Below are 21,112 nucleotides of genomic sequence, written 5' to 3' on the forward strand. Positions count from 1 at the left end.
GCCATCAAAAATCTTAATAATCTAAGTTTTTTTTCTGCAAAATAAGAGGCTTTAGGTAACCGGTTTTCCCTGTTCTTCAGCTTATGAGATAAAAAAAATAAATAAATAAATAAATAAATAAAATGTAATTTTTCAGGGAAAAAACATTTTTAATCTTGAAAGGCAAACAGCTTGACAATATAAAAATTCTCATTTGATAGATTGAGGACAATAACTGTGATGGAAGTGACTCGGAAATGGAGGTAATGAGAAATCTATTGCACTAAAATCTCTATCCTTTTCCCCCCCCTTTTTTTCCTTCTGTGTTTTCTATCATCATCTCTACTAATACTCCCCTATTACAATCCAGGAAAGCGATTGGTTTCCAGACACTCTGATGTGAAATTTTCCTCCTAGGACCTCATCCTGGATAAATAAAGTGGTTTATCTGGTTTAATTTTAAAGCAAATATTATTATAAACATTTTTTTATTATTACTGTAGTTTATTATTAGTAGTATGATAGTTTTCTAACATTTTTCACTTATCTTCCATAATTTTTTTATTTACTGTACTAGACAGAAAATTTTCTTGTAGCAAATGTAACTATTTGTGAAGTTTTCACTCCCTTCTGGTACTCAGCTTAGTTACATGAACAGAAACTAGACTCTCCAAACTTCTTTTTATGGGTGGTCAGGAAGTCTCAAGGGGCTCATTTTGGTGGCCATAAAGCACCAGCCATGAAGTGGATTTCATGGGTCAAGCATAAAGCCGAGGACGGGATTCCAAGCATCTTACTGATATATGAAGCAAGGAGTCCCTGCAAAACAGCAGCATTGAACTATAATCATTATTAGAGTTAAGTGTTGTTTAAGTATGGACTCCTTGCATCATATATCACTATATCGACACTGAGGTTGGTCTGTAAAACTGTCCACTTCGCGCTCCATGATTCATAGACCGATCAAGGCAGTGTTTTTCCCGCTGGGTGAGCATACAGGCGGATGAAGGAGAGAGGAGGGGTGAGTACTCCTCACCCCTCTCCTTTTGAAAGCCAAGTAACCGCCTTTGTAATATGGCAAAATGTAGGACATGTCCTAAATTTACTGCACAAACATCCGGCTTGGTCACGGTGAGGTAAGTTCTCACCGCACTGTGACTGGGTGACATAGATGTCTATGGGGCCGTTATCCAGACGCAAATTTTGCGTCCCGGTCACGTTCTCTCATATGTTCATGTGCATGAGGCCTTAGTTTTATATACAGCCTCAAAGTAAATCAACCAATCATGGGCCAGGATATCCCTGTTTCAGCTAAACACTTTTGTCCAATGATGGTATGGGAGTTTTTATGGCTTAGTTCTTTAAGAACATAGCAAATAGTTATTTGCTATAGTCTAAGTTTTCAACCAACATTTTCAATGTGGAGAAAGAAAGAAGCTTTGACCGGCAGAACAAAGAGTTGGACTTGTCAAAAAAAAAATCCATCATTTGGGTAGATCTGTGTAAATATAATCATTTTCCAGAAAATTCCTCTTGATTTGATCATCAACGTCTAAAGCTTCAGATCTTGATGAGAAGAATACACTTCAATGACTGTTCTATCCTAACTCTTCCTTTAACCTTCTTCTTTGATAGTAATAATGTACAGAGTGTTGGCACTCGGGTTTCCTTCTTACAATGGAATATTCACTAACCTAGGAAAGTGTCTATTTTGAACAGGAAGAAACTGCAGACGTAGAGGTAGCCATCACAGCAGTAAAGCCAGTGATATCTCCGGGTAAAATACACGTGAACTTTGAAGATTTGGAAAAAGAAAGGGAAGAACAAGAGAGAAAAAGACGTGAAGATGAGAAAAAGAGAAGATATGATGAGCATAGGAAGTCATTCCGAGAAGCCAAGAGACGTTCCACTGCTATGGTAATTTCTAGATGAAGACTGTTGGGTTTCACCTTATCCAATGCTCTTCCAATAAAAGAACGGCTACTCTCAGCACTAACAAGACACAGGGATATAATGGAGATTTCCTCCTTCTTGTGGTTAAGTTTGTGTCGTGTCCACCTAAGAAGAGCTGCACATTTTAGGTTGAATGAATGTACATACTAAGAATTTGGGTAATAATGATATATATAATTATAAATACCATCTGCCTACACATCTTATTTTCTAAGGATGAAACAGAGACTCTGGACAAGAAGAGCAAGGAGCAAGTGACTCCTGGAAAACTAAAATTAACCTTCGAAGAGCTTGAGAAACAGAGGCAAGAGCAACAGAAGAAGCTGGCGGAAGAGGAGGCTCGCCAACGGTTAGAGACAGAAAGACGAGCCTTTGAGGAAGCCAGGCAACACATGGTAATAGTTCGGTGTCCTCCCCTCCCTTACTGACCACAGATAGTAGTCGACATTTTTATCAGATTTATTTCACGTCACAGCACTTGTTCTCCACTATGTCCGATCAGTTTCATTAAGACATGATGGAATGCGTCTTGATATTGATACCAGATAATCACCAAAAACCATGTGCTGAGCAGAATCCCATTTCCTAGGATAGATAAGGGGAACTGCTCTATCTTCTGCAAACTCTCCTATGTTGTAGGGATAGATAGAGTTCCGAATCAGAATCTTCTATATTTATCAGCATCTATAGACATAGCTACTCCCCGTGTACTAGTTGCCCTGTGTACAAAGTGAGAGGACTTCATAGGCCAGGCAATGTTTTTTTGGACTCATTTGTATACCATAAGACAGTGATGGCTAACCTATGGCACTGGTGCCAGAGGTGGCACTCAGAGCCCTTTCTGTGGGCACTCAGGCCATCACCAGAGAGGACTCCAGGTATCTTCCTGCAGTCCCAGACAGCCCAGGACTTGCTGTGCACAGAGGTATTTTAAGTGACAGCTCTACCTGGGACTATTTTCTGCTTTATTGGTGTCCTTAGGTGCTGGTATTAATGAAAACTGTAACAGAGAAGGGTGTATAAATCACAAATTAATTTCTGTGTTGGCACTTTGCGATAAATAAGCGTGTCTTTGTTGAAGTTTTGGCACTCGGTCTCTAAAAGGTTTGCCATCACTGCCAGAGATGCCTCTGCTGAGCGCAAAGCACAATTTAAGGTTGCCCGTGACCGGAGTATTGTCAAATTTCTTGGATTGAGCACAGCGCAGTGGATGTGAGTCCTTGCATCATAGTAATGTACGATGAAAGGAGTCCCTAAGGGCTGACACTCTAAGGCCTCATGCACAAGACAGTGCTTCACCCGGGTATGTAACCTAGGCGAATAACACGGGTGGGTGGAAAAGGTTGTGAGTGAGCACTCCTTAGCCCCTCCCCTGGGTTATATTTTGTAGCACAGTCACTGTCGGGTGAGACATGGCATGCTCACTGCACTGAGAACTGGTGTAATAGACTGCTATGTGAGCTAAATAGTTTGTCTATTATATGTGAAAATCTAATTTATATGCACCTCTGATACACTACACAAGTAAATGCAGAGTTGTATTACTTAGTATTATGACACTCCTTACCACCAGCCTTCCTAAACTGATACCCAATGTATTTCCACTCCTGTTTATAACCCCAGTAAGGGGTAGCATTTGCATGAATTGTAAGAACAATCCTTATTTTGCCACTAACACTGAGAAACTATTTGATTTCCAACTATTTGATTTTGATTTCCAAGAAGTCACTTAACAGCAATATCTATCAAGAGATGAAGAAATGTAACTTCTCAGCATCTATTTCCTAAAGGTCAATAATGATGATGATGAAGACGAGAGGAGCCTCAATGCACACAAAGAAGACTTACGTCCCGGCAAACTGAAGTTGAGCTTTGAGGAGTTAGAAAAACAGAGAAAAGAGGAGGAGAGGATGAGAGCGGAGGAGGAAGCGAGGAGGAGGATAGAAGAAGAGAAAAGAGCATTTGCAGAAGCCAGAAAGAGCATGGTAGTGTAGTGCCCCTATATGTTTCCCCATCCTGCATGAGTCTCCTGGATGTAGTCACCATCCAACACCTCCACCTTGTTTAGCTGATGGAATAGTGCACTATGGTATGCTAACATATATAGGGGGCTGCCTTTCAATGTAAAGTTTTCCTTATCCCATCCAGAAAAACGTATTAGATTATCTTCTACCCAGAGTCCCCATTGGAGCATGCAAGGCCTTTAAGGGACATCTACCACCAGGAAGAAGGATTGTAAACCAAGCACACAGACACACTGGTGTGCGCCCCCTCTGGCAGCATCCAATCTTCTTTTGCTTCTTGTGAACTTGTATTTACAAATAAAAGCTTTTAAAATTATGTGAATGAGCCTGAGGGGCTCCAGGCTCCATAGGTGGAGCAAGGAGCCCCTATGGGTCATTTGCATAATTTTTAAAGCTGTTTTTTCTTAAAAACCAGGGCATAACAAGCTTAAGGAATAGCAGATACTGCCAGAGGGGGCACACACCTGCATGTCCATATGCTTGGTTTACAATCCTTGAACACTGGTCTTCAAAGGCAAATTCTTTATAAGGAGTTTCTTCCCTGACCTATGTTCACAAATAGATTTACATAAAATTATTTAAAGTACTTTTTCAATTGTTACCAAAAAAGAGGGATTGCTAAATGGCATAATTCATACCCTACTTGATGGTGTTGTTAGTTTAGTGGCGTGAAAACCTGGTGACAAGTTCCCTTTAAATGAAAAGTAGGTGTACATAAATACAAACATTTTACATGATACCAATACAAGTATTTTAACACCTTGCCATTGATCATTGCCCCTTGTGATGTCTATGGGGGGGGGGGGGGATCCATCACCATGTCTATGTGAGAATCCAGGGGCTCTTATTTAGACAGATCTGTAACAATCTATGGCACGCCGGTACAGATCAGCAATATTTATATATTAAGAGTCATAAGAGATCAGGCCCCCTAAGGTTCAAGTACCCTAGAGGGCATATTAAACAGTAAAAAAAGAACAAAAACCCCTAAAAACCCCAAATAACCCCTAGATAAGAATTAGAAATAAATTAAAAAAAAATCATTAATGTGTTCGTTATTGTTGCATCCTACAAGCCCTTCTCAATTAAAAAATAAAAACAATCATTCCCAGTGGAGAAACCCCAGGAAAAAAACAGGCAAATGTTACATTTACGCCATTTTGCAACACATAAAAAATTACAGTCCCCAAAATGTTGGCAATGAAAATGTCATCTCACACCACAAATTTTTTTTAAAAAATCTAATGAAACCTGGTATCTGCCATCTTTTTGCAGCTTTACACAGCATCAAATATAAAATACTGTACTGTACTTACAGTACAATTTATTACTCAGAAAACAAGCCCTTATACCACTCTGCACCTGTAAAAAGAAAAAAAAAAGTTATGGAATTTTAAAGGAGAGTAAAAAAAAAAGGGAAACAAAGTAAATAAAGGCTGCAAAGGGTTAATAAATGAAATATATACATTTAAAAAATATATATTTTTTATTACAAAATACCGAAGATCCCGAAACCACCTGAAGTTTTCAAGATATTGTGAGCAAATTGCTGAGCCACCAAAGCCAATGATATCAATGGGATTTACCCAATTGCCCTGCGTTTCACACACCTCTAACTTTAAAGGGGTTTCCCGCCCTTAAACTATTTGTGACGTATCCGTAGGAATGTATGCATGTCTTCCTTGTGATTGCATGAGCTCCTGGTTTTCTCTGGATTTCTTCACATTCCATCAAAATAGATTAACTGGCATCTGCTGAAATGTGTGTATGTCCAAGAGGGAAACTAGACTGTAAGCCCCAACTGGGATCAGGGACTGATGTGTGTGGATCCCCCCATGTCTGTGCAATATAAATAATAATATAATAAGTATTCAGTATTTGATCTCCATTTCTTGTATTTTCTCATGGCTAACGTAACCAGTGTTTCCACATTACTATTACTGCAGTGCACAAGGACGGGCGGTTCACAGGGTCTAAAAATGGATACATAGAGGTTCTAAGATCTTTACTTTTGCAATGTAGGCCTCCAAAGACGAAGATGAGGATGAACACGCATTTGAACTCCAAAAAGAATACGCTTCTCCTGGAAAACTGAAATTAAGCTTTGAAGAACTGGAAAAACAGAGACGAGAGGCAGAGCACAGGAGAGCAGAGGAGGAGGCGCGGAGGAGGTTGGAAGAGGAGAGGAAGCAGTTTGCAGAGGCTAGAAAAAGCATGGTACGTTTCACACCCTCTATATACAATGCAATTTATACTGGAATCACCTATAGAATGATAGAATAACTTCATATGAAGATCTGTCTTATGCCTTCTAGTTTGTCAAGGTGAAATCTACTTAAAAGGAACCTGTCCCCAGATTTTGCACCATTAAAGGAATCTACCACCAGGATGAAGGATTGTAAACCAATCAAACTTACATGCTGGAGTGTGTCTCCTCTGGTTCTTCTTTATGCTTCTTATGCCCTTGTTTTTATGAAAAAAAGGTTTTAAAAATAATGCAAATTAACCTGAGGGGCTCTTAACAACCAAGGAAGCCCGAAGTCCCTCAGGTTCATTTGCATAATTTTAAAGGCTTTTATTTTTTCATTTTTTAAATCCCTGGCTTAACACCTTGCTGACCGAGGACGAACTATATCGCGCTGAGCTCTCTCCATACACAGTGGGTAACGGCTGTATAAAACAGCCAACACCCGCCTGTCACTGCCGCGGTCGGTGCTGGCACCGACCGCGGCACCTAACTTACCGTTAACTATGAAGTTCAATTTGTTACGCAGAAAACAAGCCCAAACTGAGCTCTGTACATGGAAAAATAAAAAAGCTACAGATTTTTGAAGGTAGGGAGTGAAAAATGAAAATGCAAAAACGAAAAAGGGTCACGTCTCTAAGGAATTAAGAAGCTTAAAGGACATCTACCACCAGGATGAAGGATTGTAAACCAGTCACACTGACATACTGGTGTGTGTCCTCTCTGGCAGCATGTGCTCTTCTTTAAACTTTCTTTATGTCCTTGTTTTTAAGAGAAAAAGGCTTTAAAAATGATGCAAATAAGCCTATAGGGATCAGGATAAGGGATAAGCCTCAGGATCATTTGCATAATTTTAAAAGTCTATTTTTGTAAAAAAAAAAAAAAACAGGGCATAGGAAACTAAAAGAGCAGATCCTGCCATAGGGGACACACACAAGGATGAAGTCACACGTTGCAGTTATAATTGCATCACATTGCCGTCCGAACTCCTCCACTTCTTTGATCACTCTAGGGATCCCTTCCTCCGAGTTCCGCAATGTAAACAGAATATCATCTGCGTACAGGGATATCTTATCCCTCTCCCCGACGCTCCCGCATCCCTGAATATCCTTCGTTTCTCTTATTTTAATCGCCAACGGTTCTTTATATAATGCGAAGAGAAGCGGGGAGAGGGGACACCCCTGCCGAGTACCTCTGGTCAGAGAGAAACAAGATGAGTTACTTCCCCCCACCCTAACCCTGGCCTTCGGGGAATGATACAGTACCCTTACCACCTCGATAAACCTTGGTACACAGCAAGGAATATTAAATACCGTCACTACGAAGTGCAATTTGTTACGCAGAAAATAAGCCGTCACAGAGCTCTTTATGTGGAAAAATAAAAAAGTTATAGATTTTTGAAGGTGGTGAGTGAAAAATGGAAGTGAAAAAACTAAAAAAGGCCAAGTCGTTAAGGGGTTAAAAAAAAAAAGTCATGTTAAAATGAGCAGAGATATATTTTGCCTAAGATGAGTCAAAGTTTAGAAGATGCAGGGGGAGCGTCACTGTAGATCACAGAAACATAAGTTTGATGTCATTTTAAAGATGAGATTCTTTTTCTTTAATATGGCACCAGCAGCATGTTTCTAGGTGCTACAGAACCGAAGATACAAGCGATTGAAGTGACTATCCCCGCAGTCACTAAACTTTTCTCATTCCAGACATTTTGAACTCTTCTCACCTCATTGTCACACTATTTTGGAGGAGGTTGCTTTTTTTTTTTTTTTATAAGTAAACATTGATATTTCACATAAAAAAGGGGATACTAGAAAGGACTTTTCATAATGGCTTAAAATATGGTGACAGGTTCCCTTTAAGGATTCCAGGAGAACAAATACATAGGAGCTCCTCCAAAACTGAAAGTAAAAGTTGAAGATGACTTATTCTTGTATTGTATAATTTAGTTCATTGCCTATATCAAGCTTATAGGGGAAGGGTTGTTTGGGTCAAACTCCTGGTACCCCTCCGCCAATCAGCCATGTGTCTTTTGTTGTCTACCATGAAACTACGCCACAGAGTAAAGAATTTGGAGATGTACTACTGTAGAGTTCTGCCATGGCAGGTCTCAGGCATGTTGTTTTATTGTCCATACAACCAATTTCCAAATTATTTTTAAAGAGCCCAGGCCAAGATAATATTCTTCAGGATATGGAAAGTTCTCACCTGGACAGTTGTGACGCATGCAAAGTAAGATCTAAGTTCAACCAAGGTCAATTTCTTCCATTAACAACTCACTAATCGACATTACCTTATTAACATATAAAATGCACTAAAAATTGACAAACTCATTTTGCCTTTGCAAAAACCTTGTATTACAAAGTACTAAAACTAGAAAAACCAAACAGTATTTTGGATCCAGAAAATGTCCTTATAACAAGGTTGGCTGTCAGGACACAGGACAAGGAGGAGGAGCGGCCATATCACACAGACAAGTCCTCTGTGTATAACTTATCTGTGTATTGTCCGGTTTAATGGCCTGAGCCCCAATCATCTGAACTGAACCTTACAAGCTGAGTTCAGTCCAGCAAATTTGGGTAAAGATCATTAAAGGGGTTTTCACACTAGACTAGTTAGGCCCCATCCTGCTGATAGGGTAGGCCCTCACTTACTGATTGTTGGGAGGTCTCAGTGATGGGTATCAATCTCCGTCAGCTCCATAGAGATGAATGGGACAGCCAAAGAGATGCGCGACTGGCTGCACCAGTCATATTGGGGAGCGACAAGAGTACCCCTTAATTCTAGTGATGTTTGGTCCTATCACTGAGACCCCTAACGGTAAGCAAGTTAGGCTTAATTTTTTTTGTGGGAAAAGCCCTGTGACACACAGACAATGGGTAACGGGCCTAAGGGAGCTTCAAATTTGTTATTTCCTCTTCCTTTTCTTTATTTCTGCTTTTACAACTGCCTTGAAAGCTATTGTCCCTTCACAGCCTACGTCAGTGGTGGCGAACCTATGGCACGGGTGCCAGTCAGAGGCATCTCTGTGGGCACCCAGGCTGTTGGCCCCAGCACAGAGTTTACCATACAAGCCCAACTCTTGCAGTCTTGGGTAGCCCTTCATGGGACGGCAGAAGTGTGTACAGGGCTGGATTATCCTGCCTGTTCAAGGGAAGGAAGCTACAACGATCACCTGAATTTCCCTTCCTTCTTTCAACTGTATTGGTGTCCTCAAGATGCCAATACGATTAAAACCTGTGGCAGAGCAGGGAGCCATAAGCTGCTGGCTAAATTGCAGTGTAGGTACTTTGTGATAAATAAATTTTTGGCTGTAGTTTTGGCACTCTAAATGATTCGCCATCACTGGCCTATGGGATAAGTGTCAGGTATCTGAGGACTCTCTAAGGCCTAGTGCGGCAGCGCAAAAACGTCCGTGTCACGGCTGCACTACATTATTTAATGGTTCAGTACCCACAGACGTTATTTTAACACACCATACGACCAATCCACATGTTATAGTCAGAACGGTTTTTCATGGATCGCTCATAAGGTGGAGTTTATCATACGTTAGTGTATAGTGCAGCAGCGTATGATGAAAACCCGGCCCCTCCAGACACATAACGAGGCCTGATATATCCGGTGTCTGGCTGTGCTGACATACAGGGCTATGCCAGGTCTATTCAGATGCACAGGTGCGTAGTGTGAACACCCAGAGCCGGCCCACTCTGACGCTGGGCAAGCCCCCTTCTTACTAGTCCATTTGACGTGGAGGTTAATGTCCATTTTTAAGTCAATTTTACCCTTGTTTGTGTGCAGGTAGCCTAAGGCTTTCTGATAATGCATTGTGGACTGGAAGCTGTGTTGGGACGACCCCTTTACAGCATCAGAAACCGTGTTTTACTTTACTGTTAATTTAACGGACACATACATTCTCATATAGGAGAGTGAAGAAATGAGGCGATACCTTTTGCGGCCCAGTATATTTGATAGTGGGCTTTTGAGAATACGAGATCTCTTTGTCGTGATGATAAGAAATAGTATTCTCAAAACACTCACCATCAAATATACTCTACTCAAAAAGGTATCGCCCGATTTCTTCACTCTCCTGTATGAGAATTCATTGGTCCTTCTTCTGCTCTCTAAAGCTCACGTGGTACAAGTCTACAATACTCATACTGTACACACAGCCTTGGTTTTCATAGCGCAGTTTGTTAGCTGACTTGGTGGGACTTTATTTTGGTCATAGGTGTTTGAGCGGACTCTACACGCCATTGACACACGGGTCACTGATACGTTGTTTGCATTACAATACAGGGCAAAAACCAAGTTAAAAAAAAATGCAAGGAATGCTGGGATGTTAATGATCAAAATTGGTTGCTTCAATATTATTTCCACATATTCCTGCACTGTTACTCCCACGGAAGGCGAGAATCAGGGTCTTGTTCCATCAAGTGGCAGGAATAACACACCTTTGCTTTATTCACTTACTATGGGATTACTAAGCGTAGTACTTGGCTAGCTATGACTGTCAAAGGTCATGCCCCTCTCAATGATTTAGGGGTAATGACCCCTGTTCTAGTTTGGGTACTTGTGGTTCAACACCCACTTTTACTTGCTATAAGGGGACGTTAGATCTTTGGTTGAATTCTTTATATTTGCTTCTAAATGGGGAATTTCCTAACAGGGTCAGATGTTACCTTTGTGTTATTCTCTCACTGCATAGCTGGGGATAACGCATCTCATTTATCCAATCCTTCTCAGTAATATTTATATACTATATAATCTTTCTGCTCTATGCAATAAATACCAATGATGTCTTCAGGGCCGGCCTAACCACGGTGCCGCTACGATACAGGAAGTCCCCGGGTTACATACAAGATAGGGTCTGTAGGTTTGTTCTTAAGTTGAATTTGTATGTAAGTCGGAACTGTATATTTTATCATTGTAATCCCAGCCAGAACTTTTTTGGTCTCTTTGACAATTGGATTTTAAAAATGTTGGGTTGTCATAAGAACCAGGATTAACAATAAAGCTTCATTACAGACGCCTGTGATATCTGTTATAGCTGTTTATTGTAGCCTAGGACTAAAGTACAATAAATTACCAATATCCAGAGGTCCGTTTGCAACTAAGGGTCGTATGTAAGTCGAGTGTTCTTAAGTAGGGGACCGCCTGTATATCCTTCCGTCTCCAATATATGTGAAAAGTTTTGTTTTTGACTCATCAGGAACCAGATGATGAAGGTCTGACGCTAAGTAAACAAACTTCTCAGGAGTCTCTTGCTCCGGGCAAACTGGAAATCAATTTTGAAGAACGCCTTAAACAGAAGAAGGAGGAAGAGAAGAGATTAAAAGAAGAAGAGAGAAAACAAAAGCTGGAACTCGAGAAACAAGAATTCGCTCAGTTACGACAAGAAATGGGAGAGGTGGGAGATTTACTTACCAACTTCTCCGTAGAGAGTTTCTAACTCATCTGATGTTTTAGAATAGGGAAATTTTCCTAAATAGGGAATAATCCAAGTTACTCAAACTAATAACATTGTTTTTTTCCCCTTTGGAGCAGGAAGAAATAAACGAAAGCTATGAGGTTTTAAGCAGAGAGTATGAAGAGCTGATCAAATTGAAACGGACAGGATCCATCCAAGCCAAAAACTTGAAAAGTAAATTTGAGAAAATCGGAAAACTATCTGAGGAGGAGATACAGAGGAAAGTAGAGGAGGAGAGGTTACGGAGAAAAGCCATGGATGAAGAGCTGAAGGAGCGAGAGGCAGAACATTTCCAGGAGGTTAGATCTTCTCTATGTACTGACTGATTCGTCTATAGTACTGCACCGTTTACATCGTAGACCATCTACCCATGTGCCTAATCCGAACCACAGAAACTCGGCTGAGTTACGCTTGCACATGTTTTGAATGAGGAAAGGGTAGTAAACTATTATCAGACACGTGGAGGAAAATTATCTGCAGTGAGAACATAGGAATGAACATTTTAAGATCCAATGGGCCCACGCCTTCCCCAACATCTACAATTTTTAGATATGCAAACAAATAAATTGTAGATAAAGGTAGGTTTTGTTAAAGGAAATCAACCATTAAGAGGAGGTATGATAAACTAGGAGCATTACTCATAGATCCAGGCACCGTGACCATGGTAATCTCCTTATATTTGTTATCCATGGCCTCAATCAACTTTTATAATTATGCTAATGGGGCGTTTCTAAAGCCCCTCAGGGTGTGTTCACACGTTGCAGTTAAAACTGCATCGCAATCAGCTTTGAGGTGGTTTTAGGTGCAGTTTTGTCAATTGAACAGGTGAAAGACATGAACTGAACGGGTGCATGACATTTGTTGAGCAATGTTCCCCTTCAAAATCAAATTCGCTCGTTCAGTTCATGTCTTTCACCTGTTCAATTGACAAAACTGCACCAAAAACCACCTCAAAGCTGATTGCGATGCAGTTTTAACTGCAACGTGTGAACGCACCCTCAATGCTATAGCTTCAAAGGCTGTTACAAGAAGGACATGCCTCACCCAACCCCCTGCTCTCTCACTCCTTCCTCAGATCTATGAGTAAGTGTTCTTTTAAAAATGTATCTATAGTGCCCATTATATACCGCTAGTAGCAGATTCCGCGGTAATGCACTACTGATTACAGGCAGTCCCCGGGTTACGTACAAGATAGGTTCTGTAGGTTTGTTCTTAAGTTGAATTTGTATGTAAGTCGGAATTGTATATTTTATAATTGTAATCCCAGCCAGAACTTTTTTGGTCTCTCTGACGATTGGATTTTAAAAATGTTGTGTTGCCATAAGAACCAGGATTAATAATAAAGTGTCATTCTAGAAACCTGTGATAACTGTTACAGCTGATTATTGTAGCCTAGGACTAAAGTACAGTAAATTACAAACATCCAGAGGTCCGTTTGTAACTAGGGGTCGTCTGTAAATCAGGTGTTCTTAAGTAGGGGACGGCCTGTATTCTAGTTTCAGTGAACCCAGACTATCAATATGCTGGAGAGCGGCCATTACATATTCTCTTACCTGTTGCAGGAAGACGAGGTTGATGTGCGACCTGTAGTCAGAAGCCACGCTCCCTTCTCACACAAGGTCAATATGAAGGCTCGATTTGAACAGATGGCAAGAGCCCGCGAAGAGGAAGAGCAGAGGAGAATCGAGGAGCAGAAACTCCAAAGGATGCAGTTTGAACAGAAGGAAATTGATGCAGCTTTACAGAAGGTACCAAGACCTAAGATACCACCAGGATGGAAGGATTGTAAACCAAGGGAAATAATGCTTTAAAAACTATGCAAATGAGCCTGAGCGGCTCAAAGCTCCATTAATATCTATGTATCCCAGAGCCCCTCAGGCTCATTTGCATAATTTCAAAAACCAGGGAATAAGTAGCTAAGAGAAGAGCAGATTCTACCAGAGGGGGCACACACCAGTATGTCAATGTGCCTGGTTTACAATCCTTCATCCTGCTGGTAATGTTCTTTAAAGATTGGTTATAGATCCAATTCCAGAGGTTTCGGTTAGGGACCCAATGCATGATGTAATTTGGCATTGGAATCATTACTAGGGCAAGAAAGTATCCAAAGCAACAGGTATTGTCCACTTTCAGCAAATAATTGATATAGTTTGTTATAGTAATTTTCCCCACATCCTTTCTATATCATTTCCTCAGTTTTCTAGATCTCTGCTTGCTGTAGAAAGCTTGTGATTACATCCAGTAGATATACACTCACCGGCCACTTTATTAGGTACACCTGTCCAACTGCTCGTTAACACTTAATTTCTAATCAGCCAATCACATGGCTGCAACTCAGTGCATTTAGGCATGTAGACATGGTCAAGACAATCTCCTGCAGTTCTAACCGAGCATCAGTAAGGGGAAGAAAGGTGATTTGAGGCCTTTGAACGTGGCATGGTTGTTGGTGCCAGAAGGGCTGGTCTGAGTATTTCAGAAACTGCTGATCTACTGGGATTTTCACGCACAACCATCTCTAGGGTTTACAGAGAATGGTCCGAAAAAGAAAAAACATCCAGTGAGCGGCAGTTCACCAGATCTCAATCCAATAGAGCATCTTTGGGATGTGGTGGAACGGGAGATTCGCATCATGGATGTGCAGCCGACAAATCTGCGGCAACTGTGTGATGCCATCATGTCAATATGGACCGAAATCTCTGAGGAGCTTCCAGCACCTTGTTGAATCTATGCCACGAAGAATTGAGGCAGTTCTGAAGGCAAAAGGGGGTCCAACCCGTTACTAGCATGGTGTACCTAATAAAGTGGCCGGTGAGTGTAGATCTGTCCATGGTCATGTGATGGACACGCAGGTGCATGAGCCATTCTACCACACTTCTGATTATTCTGTGTGAAAATGGTTCATGCACCTGTGTGACATCACCAAGGGCAGATTTAGAAATTACTTTGTTTACCGAAACTTTAAGCAATAGATGTCTAAAATTTTGTAAATATATATGGGCTTTTTTTTTTTTGGAAAAAGTGTGATATTGGGTACCACAGCTCAGGAGACCATTTAAAGTGGACAATGCAAACAAGAATATGAATATATATATATAGCGCTTTATGGCCTCATGGAGGTTAAAGGACCCCTACCACTTAAAAGTGGTAGTTCTAAGACACATATACATGGCACCAGCTCATTAGTAGAATAAACCCCCTATCGCCAATTTATAAGATATTAAAATTTGTCTCGACGCACCACTATGGCACGGCATAGGGGGGTTTGTTCTACTAATGAAAATATGCTCCAGTGCCAGCTCACCCTGAGCTGGTGCCTTGTATCTGTCTTAGAACTACTTTAGTTTCCTTTTCACACTTGCGTTGCAGAGTTTGAGCGTAAAAAATTGACATTTTATCAGTTTAATAAAGTTCAGTTTTTACAATGTGAAAACGCATTGCACTCCAAGATGCATGCATCTCCATACTCGTTCAGTGCATTTTTAATGCCAATAGGAACAAGCCCCTTGACTACAATGGGACAGCAAGCAATGAGTGCTGCACATCAAATACACACAGAACTCGCACATGAAATACGGTAGTGAGAAAAGGGCCTAAATGCCTAGAACGGTAGAAAATCACCTTTCTAATATGCTTCATTAATGAAATGTACCTTTACATTCTCCTGTAGTGCTCTGCCCCCTCAGATATAACTGCAGGCTAATTATCAACTCCTCCCATACAGAAATATTGCCCATGATTAACACAGTACCGTATTTTTTGGCCTATCCTTTAATTTTCTCAGAAATCAAAAGGTGCGCCTTATAGGCCAGTGTGCCTTATATATGAACTTCTACAGAAATGTACTACAGACAAGATGTACTGTACATTTACCAGTGTTTAATAGCTCCATCCCCAGAAATCTCCTGCACCTTCCCACACAGCATACAGGGTCCCTAGCTCCTGAAGTGCCCTGGCACCACAACTAACATTGTGCCCATCCTGCCCTCCCCTAGCACAGAGACCGGTGCTGCCATAGTGCCAACCACGAGGCAATCATCATCATCAGTAAACAATCCCCCATACCTGCCAGCCCTGTAACAGGGGAAAGAGAAGGAGCCACAGGGAACCCCACAGGAATAACCCCCTGCCTGAGGAGGGAAGGAGAAGGGGCAGAGGGAGACCGCTTAACCCCTGCTGCATCACCCCCCACCTCTGAGATCGGAGCTCTCTGACACGCTGAAGACAAGTTTCCTGGGAAGTGTAGCTGGCTTGAACTGTGCACAGGTCTGCCACCTGCTGGACATTTTTAGGTACTGCATTTGATCCAGCGCCTTATACATGAACCTAGATGTCTTTTCAGGCATTTATTAGAGGTGCACCTTATAGGCCAAAAATACGGTAATGGCCAGTTCACAGCGGCATTATTTAATTAAAGTCTAGTCAGGATTAAAGGGGTTGTTCACTTTCAGCAAAGTTACATTTTGCCAATATACTTTGTGTCAATTCCAGATGGTTTTGTAGATCTGCTTGCTGTCCTGCTATAGAAAGCGTCTGTTTACTTCCAGTGGATCTGTCTAGGTCTATCTCATGTGATAGAATGGCAGGTGCACAAGCTGTTATCCCACAGCTCTGATTCTCTGTGATAACAGCTCCTGTGGGTCCATCAGACCATGGACAGATTTCTATCCACTGGAAGTAAACAGAAGTTTTCTATAGCAGTCCAAGTCTAGGCAAATTGTATAACTTTTTCTTACAAAAAATCTCAATTTTCTTAAAATGGACAACCCCCAAGTTCTTTATGAAGCAAGATATTCAAATGCTTTATCATGTGCAGTCAAGCAAAGAGCTAAATGAAAAACCTGCATCTTTTCTCTTAGAAAAGGGACGACGACGAGGAGGATGAGGCAGCAAGTGTCAATGGTTCCCAATATGAAGATGAAGAACTTGCTCGATCCGGAGCCCCTTGGTTTAAGAAACCCTTAAAGAATATGTCTGTAGTAGATGGAGAACCTGTGAGGTTTACCGTAAAGGTTATTGGAGAGCCCAAGCCAGAAGTAACATGGTGGTTTGAAGGGGAAATGCTGCAGGACTCTGAAGACTATCAGTATATAGAGAGGGGAGAAACATATTGTCTTTACCTACCTGAAACCTTTCCAGAAGACGAGGGGGAATATATGTGTAAAGTAGTGAACAGCAGGGGCACCGCCGCCAGCAGTTGCATCCTCAGCATTGAAAGTAAGAGCTAGTGCTTTACAAATTCATTGCATGATTTTCTAACCCACGGGCTTCTCTCTTACTCTGCTCTCTTCTCTCGCTCTAGCTGATGACTATTAACATCCTGCTTTAACTGGAGACTTCCTTCTGACCCTCACTGCAACCAGTCTTCCTTCAGTGGGCCAAGAGACAAGAAAGCGCCTGTGCATTAATCTGCCATTCCTGTAGTGCTGGCGTTACATTGCATGCACTGCTGCAGCTGAGACTAGAGGCTGAACGCTGATGCCAGGGCTGTAACGGGAAGGAGACATCCTGCACAATGTAAAGAACAGCAGAATTTTATAGTGTATTAAATTGCCTTTGTAGGTCACCAACCTGACTTTTCTATGATATCTATTTTGTTTGTGATGTAACTTGTGCCAACTAAGTATTTTGAACCAATTTGCTAATAAAGAATTTGTTTAACCTGAAGTATTCAATTTAAGTGTAGTAAGAGACCACACAAAAATGTATCCCAACAACACATAAGAAAGGAGTCAAATTCTGCAAGTGACAAACTTTATTGAGTACAATGACATACAGCAGAGATGGGTACATTTGCCAGTGATACATGCACATTTGCAACAAATAAAGCTGCTCAAAATTCTTTCAAGAATGACTTAGACTTAACTTCATAGAGTGATGGGAAAAAAAAAAAAAAAGGCCAAACATTGCCAAATATAGACATTTATAATGATAGCCAAGAACTGTCTGCAAGTTAATTTCCTAGCTACTAGTCCTATGCGTTTCAGTACAATCCTAATACAGGTTAAACCTCAACTTTGTGAAATGCACAAAAGTCATTTGTAGAACAGAAAAATGATCTTAAAAGTTGCTATCCAGAACATTATACCTTCAATTGATAGACAGGGGAGGGGGAGATAGGCGAAATCTATTAATCAGCAAGCTACAAACCACATGTACAGGCTAATGCGGGAAGTGGCTGGTGGCCACCATTTATAAAGTCAAACCCTCCCCTCTAAGGAGATCTAAGGCTGTATTTCATACACCAAAGTGTATTTATAGATCTGTAGTAGACTAAAATAGTTACTAGACTAAATAGTTGCTATTCGAGTAAAAGCCTCCATACACATAACATAAAGTAGGCCAAATCCTGCAGCTATTTGGTTGAACGAAAAAGCCAAAGTGTATGGAGCATCTCCCCAGATGAGATTCAAGGTGAGCTAAAAGATCAGGCTGGAGTTAATCTCCCTGATCCTTGATAAATATTCCATACATATTATATTGCTGATGGACACCTACCAGTGGTTTATCTATTGCCAAGCCTTATTGATTCACTCCCATGCCATAAAAAGTCTGAATAAATGGGCTATCAGAAGGATTTACACCTCTTCTGTGTTAAGCCACTTTGCTTTTGGCCTACAACAGGTTAAAAAGCGAGGCCCAGTTCACACCTGCTTTCAGACCTACAAGTATGAACTATTGTAACTAAAATAACGAAGACTGAAAGACTATTGATTTCAATGGACTTATGGCTTCCGTTTCTGCCCGAAATAATGGACACTTGATTGTTCTGAATTTTGTCTCTACTACTTCTGTTATTGGAGCAAGAATTTATAGACACTGACAGATGCCTTTCAAAGTCCATTGATAGCAGACGGAACTGATATTTCATTAATAGTGGAATTCCAAAAATGCAGGTTTGACCCCAAGACCAACAGATGTCAAGCGACCTCAAAACTTCCCTTCCATGTACCAACGATTTAGATGTAAACATTTAGTTTCATTTGAGATTTTTGATATGAAAATTGCCTCCTGACAAGTCTGCACGTACACAGTATGTTAACCGTACACAATGAGTTGGCCACACACATTTTATACCTTTGCTACCATATGAGAACCCAGTCATTGATAAAAATCTGCATACTAAGTTTCCTACAATCATACATTATGGTCAAAATTATTTTTATTAAAAGGGGTTGTCTGTAGGTTGGAAAACATGGCACAGCTCTATTCCAAAAACAGATGCTCTTCTGACCATGGGTAGTGTGTGATATTCCATCTACACTCCATTTCTATATAGAGCTAAGCTGCAATAACAGCACAAACCATGGTCAGGTGTGGCACAGTTTTTCAACCTCCTGACAAGCCCTTTAACTATTAAAGGTGGACACCTTTAGTTCATGCTCTATAATCTTTTACCACAATAGATGGCCAGACAAGTCCTAATTGCTTGATCCAGCTATGAAGGATGCCTAGAGTTGCAGGCAATTCCAGTACTGAATTATACTAGAGGATAGCCATAAAGACAAAGTTCTATGGTATATAAGAAAATCAAAATACTTCAGTCGTTTATTTCTTCCGAAAATAACTTTTGTAGTAAAAACTGGAGCACAAACTTGTTAAAACATTTACGTGTCAACTACACATCAGTGCAATTTACCTCAATCCATACGACTGCTGACTAGGACACTGGATTTCTAACAAGATACTGGCTCGAGTCTTCTTTATACCTGGACCAGTATCATCCGGTGGCAACATTGTGCGTCAGATATGCATCTTGTGTGTATAACTTGTTAACATGACAGCACATTATTGTCAATGGTAAAATACGCGCATAAAAATGATACTATTAGGTGTTAGCAAGTCAGACTAGAATACATTACCGGGTTAGTAAATTACAGCATCAGAACACAGGAAAATGCTTAAAGGAAATCTACCAATTGATTTGATGCATTATGAACCAAACACCTTGAGAAAGCTGTAGTTACACTGATGCAGAAACATTTCTTGTTTAATCACTGTGCTGAGTGTTTTTGCTGAAAAAACAATTATAACATTAAGGATAATGAGGCTCTGTTGCTCCTTCAGCGCTTCTCTCACATTAAGTATGCACTGCTCAAGGTCTTGAATAATAGTTTTTTTTAGCAAAACCACTAAGATCAGGGATTAAACAAGATATGATGCTGCATCAGTGTAGCTACAGCAGTCTTATGGTAGGTTTGGCTCATAATGCATGAAATCAAAATGGTAGATTTCATTTAACACAACCAATGTACAGGTGAAAAATAAAAGCAATCTAAAAATCAACCAAAGTAATAGGAATCATCACATTAAAATGTCAAATAAGTTCACTAATGGAAAGAAAACCCAAGAGACACATTGCCCAAAATAGTTAGCATTCTGCTACAGAAAATGAACAGCCTACTCAACTTTAGCTTTGACCAGTTTTTATGGGATACTGATCAATAGGATATGATATCAATATTAGATGTAAGGGCAGATACCTTGCACCTCAACTCATCAGCCATTTGCAGCTGCCAAAAAGAAAGGACACAGCTCTCTTGCCAAGTTTACATCTTCATGTAATTTGCATCAATTAGGCTCCATGCACAAGTCCACATCAGCAAGCATGTGCTCTGAGCTGCAAACCGATTGAAGGAAGAAGGGAGCCGAGCGGATGTGACAAATCCTCAGGGGTAGGACCTGCACCATCTATTCCGGTGCGGCCTCCCGTGCACAATGGATGTCTATAGCAGCCATGTGCATGGACCCTTATTGTGAGCCAAAACCAGGAGTGGTGGAACTCACAACAGGCACAAGTCTTTCCATTACACCCTTATCTCTATACAGTCCCAAGAAACTTGCACTTGTTCGGAGTGTCAGACCTCTCCTGGTTTAGGCTCCCAATAACTGAAGGAACCGATCATTCCCAATGAACTACAGAAAAGAGTTCTACTTCAGATTCCACTTTCTATGTTGGTGGCTGCCTACGGCTGATGAGTACAGGCACTAAGATATTGCAGCCATAATAAGGACTAATATGAAAAGTAAAAAAAAACGATCTTTAAAAAAAACATAGCTACAGTAATCGAGCACTGAAGAAAAGCTAAGTAAACCTTTCTTTAGTGTAGATGTTCCAAGACTAAGTCTGGTTGCCTACAAGAGATTTTGATCTGATGAACTTGGCACTATGATCAAAACTAGCAGATTGTAGTGACTGATCTGGTGCTGTTGAGTACAAGCAAGGAATTGCTGTGTTAATGAAACTAATAAATATGTCTGTTTTTCTGTCAGTCGCCGAGCCTTTGGAATAGCATGTGTGTAGTAGCTGAATAAACGAACACCCTGTAATAAGTCTATCTGAAAAGTAAGGATCTAAGCATTTGTTTCCCAATAGTTTGCGACTATGTCCCACAACATCAGACATGTTACACACTAGGAGTACAAGGGTAAAACTTGACAAGTATACAAAAA

The 21,112-nt window shown here is 40.7% G+C and overlaps 1 protein-coding gene across 11 annotated transcripts in view; it reads left to right on the forward strand.

Annotated features, from left to right (window-relative positions):
• The window catches only part of NEXN (nexilin F-actin binding protein), a 35,621-nt gene extending 18,295 nt beyond the window's left edge, over nucleotides 1-17,326 (forward strand). For 2 of the 11 annotated variants that reach the window (XM_072128803.1, XM_072128799.1), the window contains 11 exons: nucleotides 201-242; nucleotides 1,699-1,896; nucleotides 2,148-2,327; nucleotides 3,723-3,917; nucleotides 5,979-6,173; nucleotides 8,359-8,427; nucleotides 11,405-11,602; nucleotides 11,740-11,961; nucleotides 13,225-13,410; nucleotides 16,519-16,876; nucleotides 16,962-17,326. In XM_072128803.1, coding sequence (XP_071984904.1) covers nucleotides 201-242; nucleotides 1,699-1,896; nucleotides 2,148-2,327; nucleotides 3,723-3,917; nucleotides 5,979-6,173; nucleotides 8,359-8,427; nucleotides 11,405-11,602; nucleotides 11,740-11,961; nucleotides 13,225-13,410; nucleotides 16,519-16,876; nucleotides 16,962-16,975 — 1,857 coding nt within the window. In that variant the 3' untranslated portion in view covers nucleotides 16,976-17,326. Of the gene's footprint in view, nucleotides 1-200; nucleotides 243-1,698; nucleotides 1,897-2,147; nucleotides 2,328-3,722; nucleotides 3,918-5,978; nucleotides 6,174-8,358; nucleotides 8,428-11,404; nucleotides 11,603-11,739; nucleotides 11,962-13,224; nucleotides 13,411-16,518 lie in introns of all 11 variants that reach the window. The other 9 variants (XM_072128809.1, XM_072128800.1, XM_072128802.1 and 6 more) reach the window with 7 other exon arrangements.
• The last annotated feature ends 3,786 nt before the right edge of the window (nucleotides 17,327-21,112 follow it).

This window comes from Engystomops pustulosus, chromosome 10 (genome assembly GCF_040894005.1).
Source record: "Engystomops pustulosus chromosome 10, aEngPut4.maternal, whole genome shotgun sequence".
Lineage (NCBI taxonomy): Eukaryota > Metazoa > Chordata > Amphibia > Anura > Leptodactylidae > Engystomops > Engystomops pustulosus.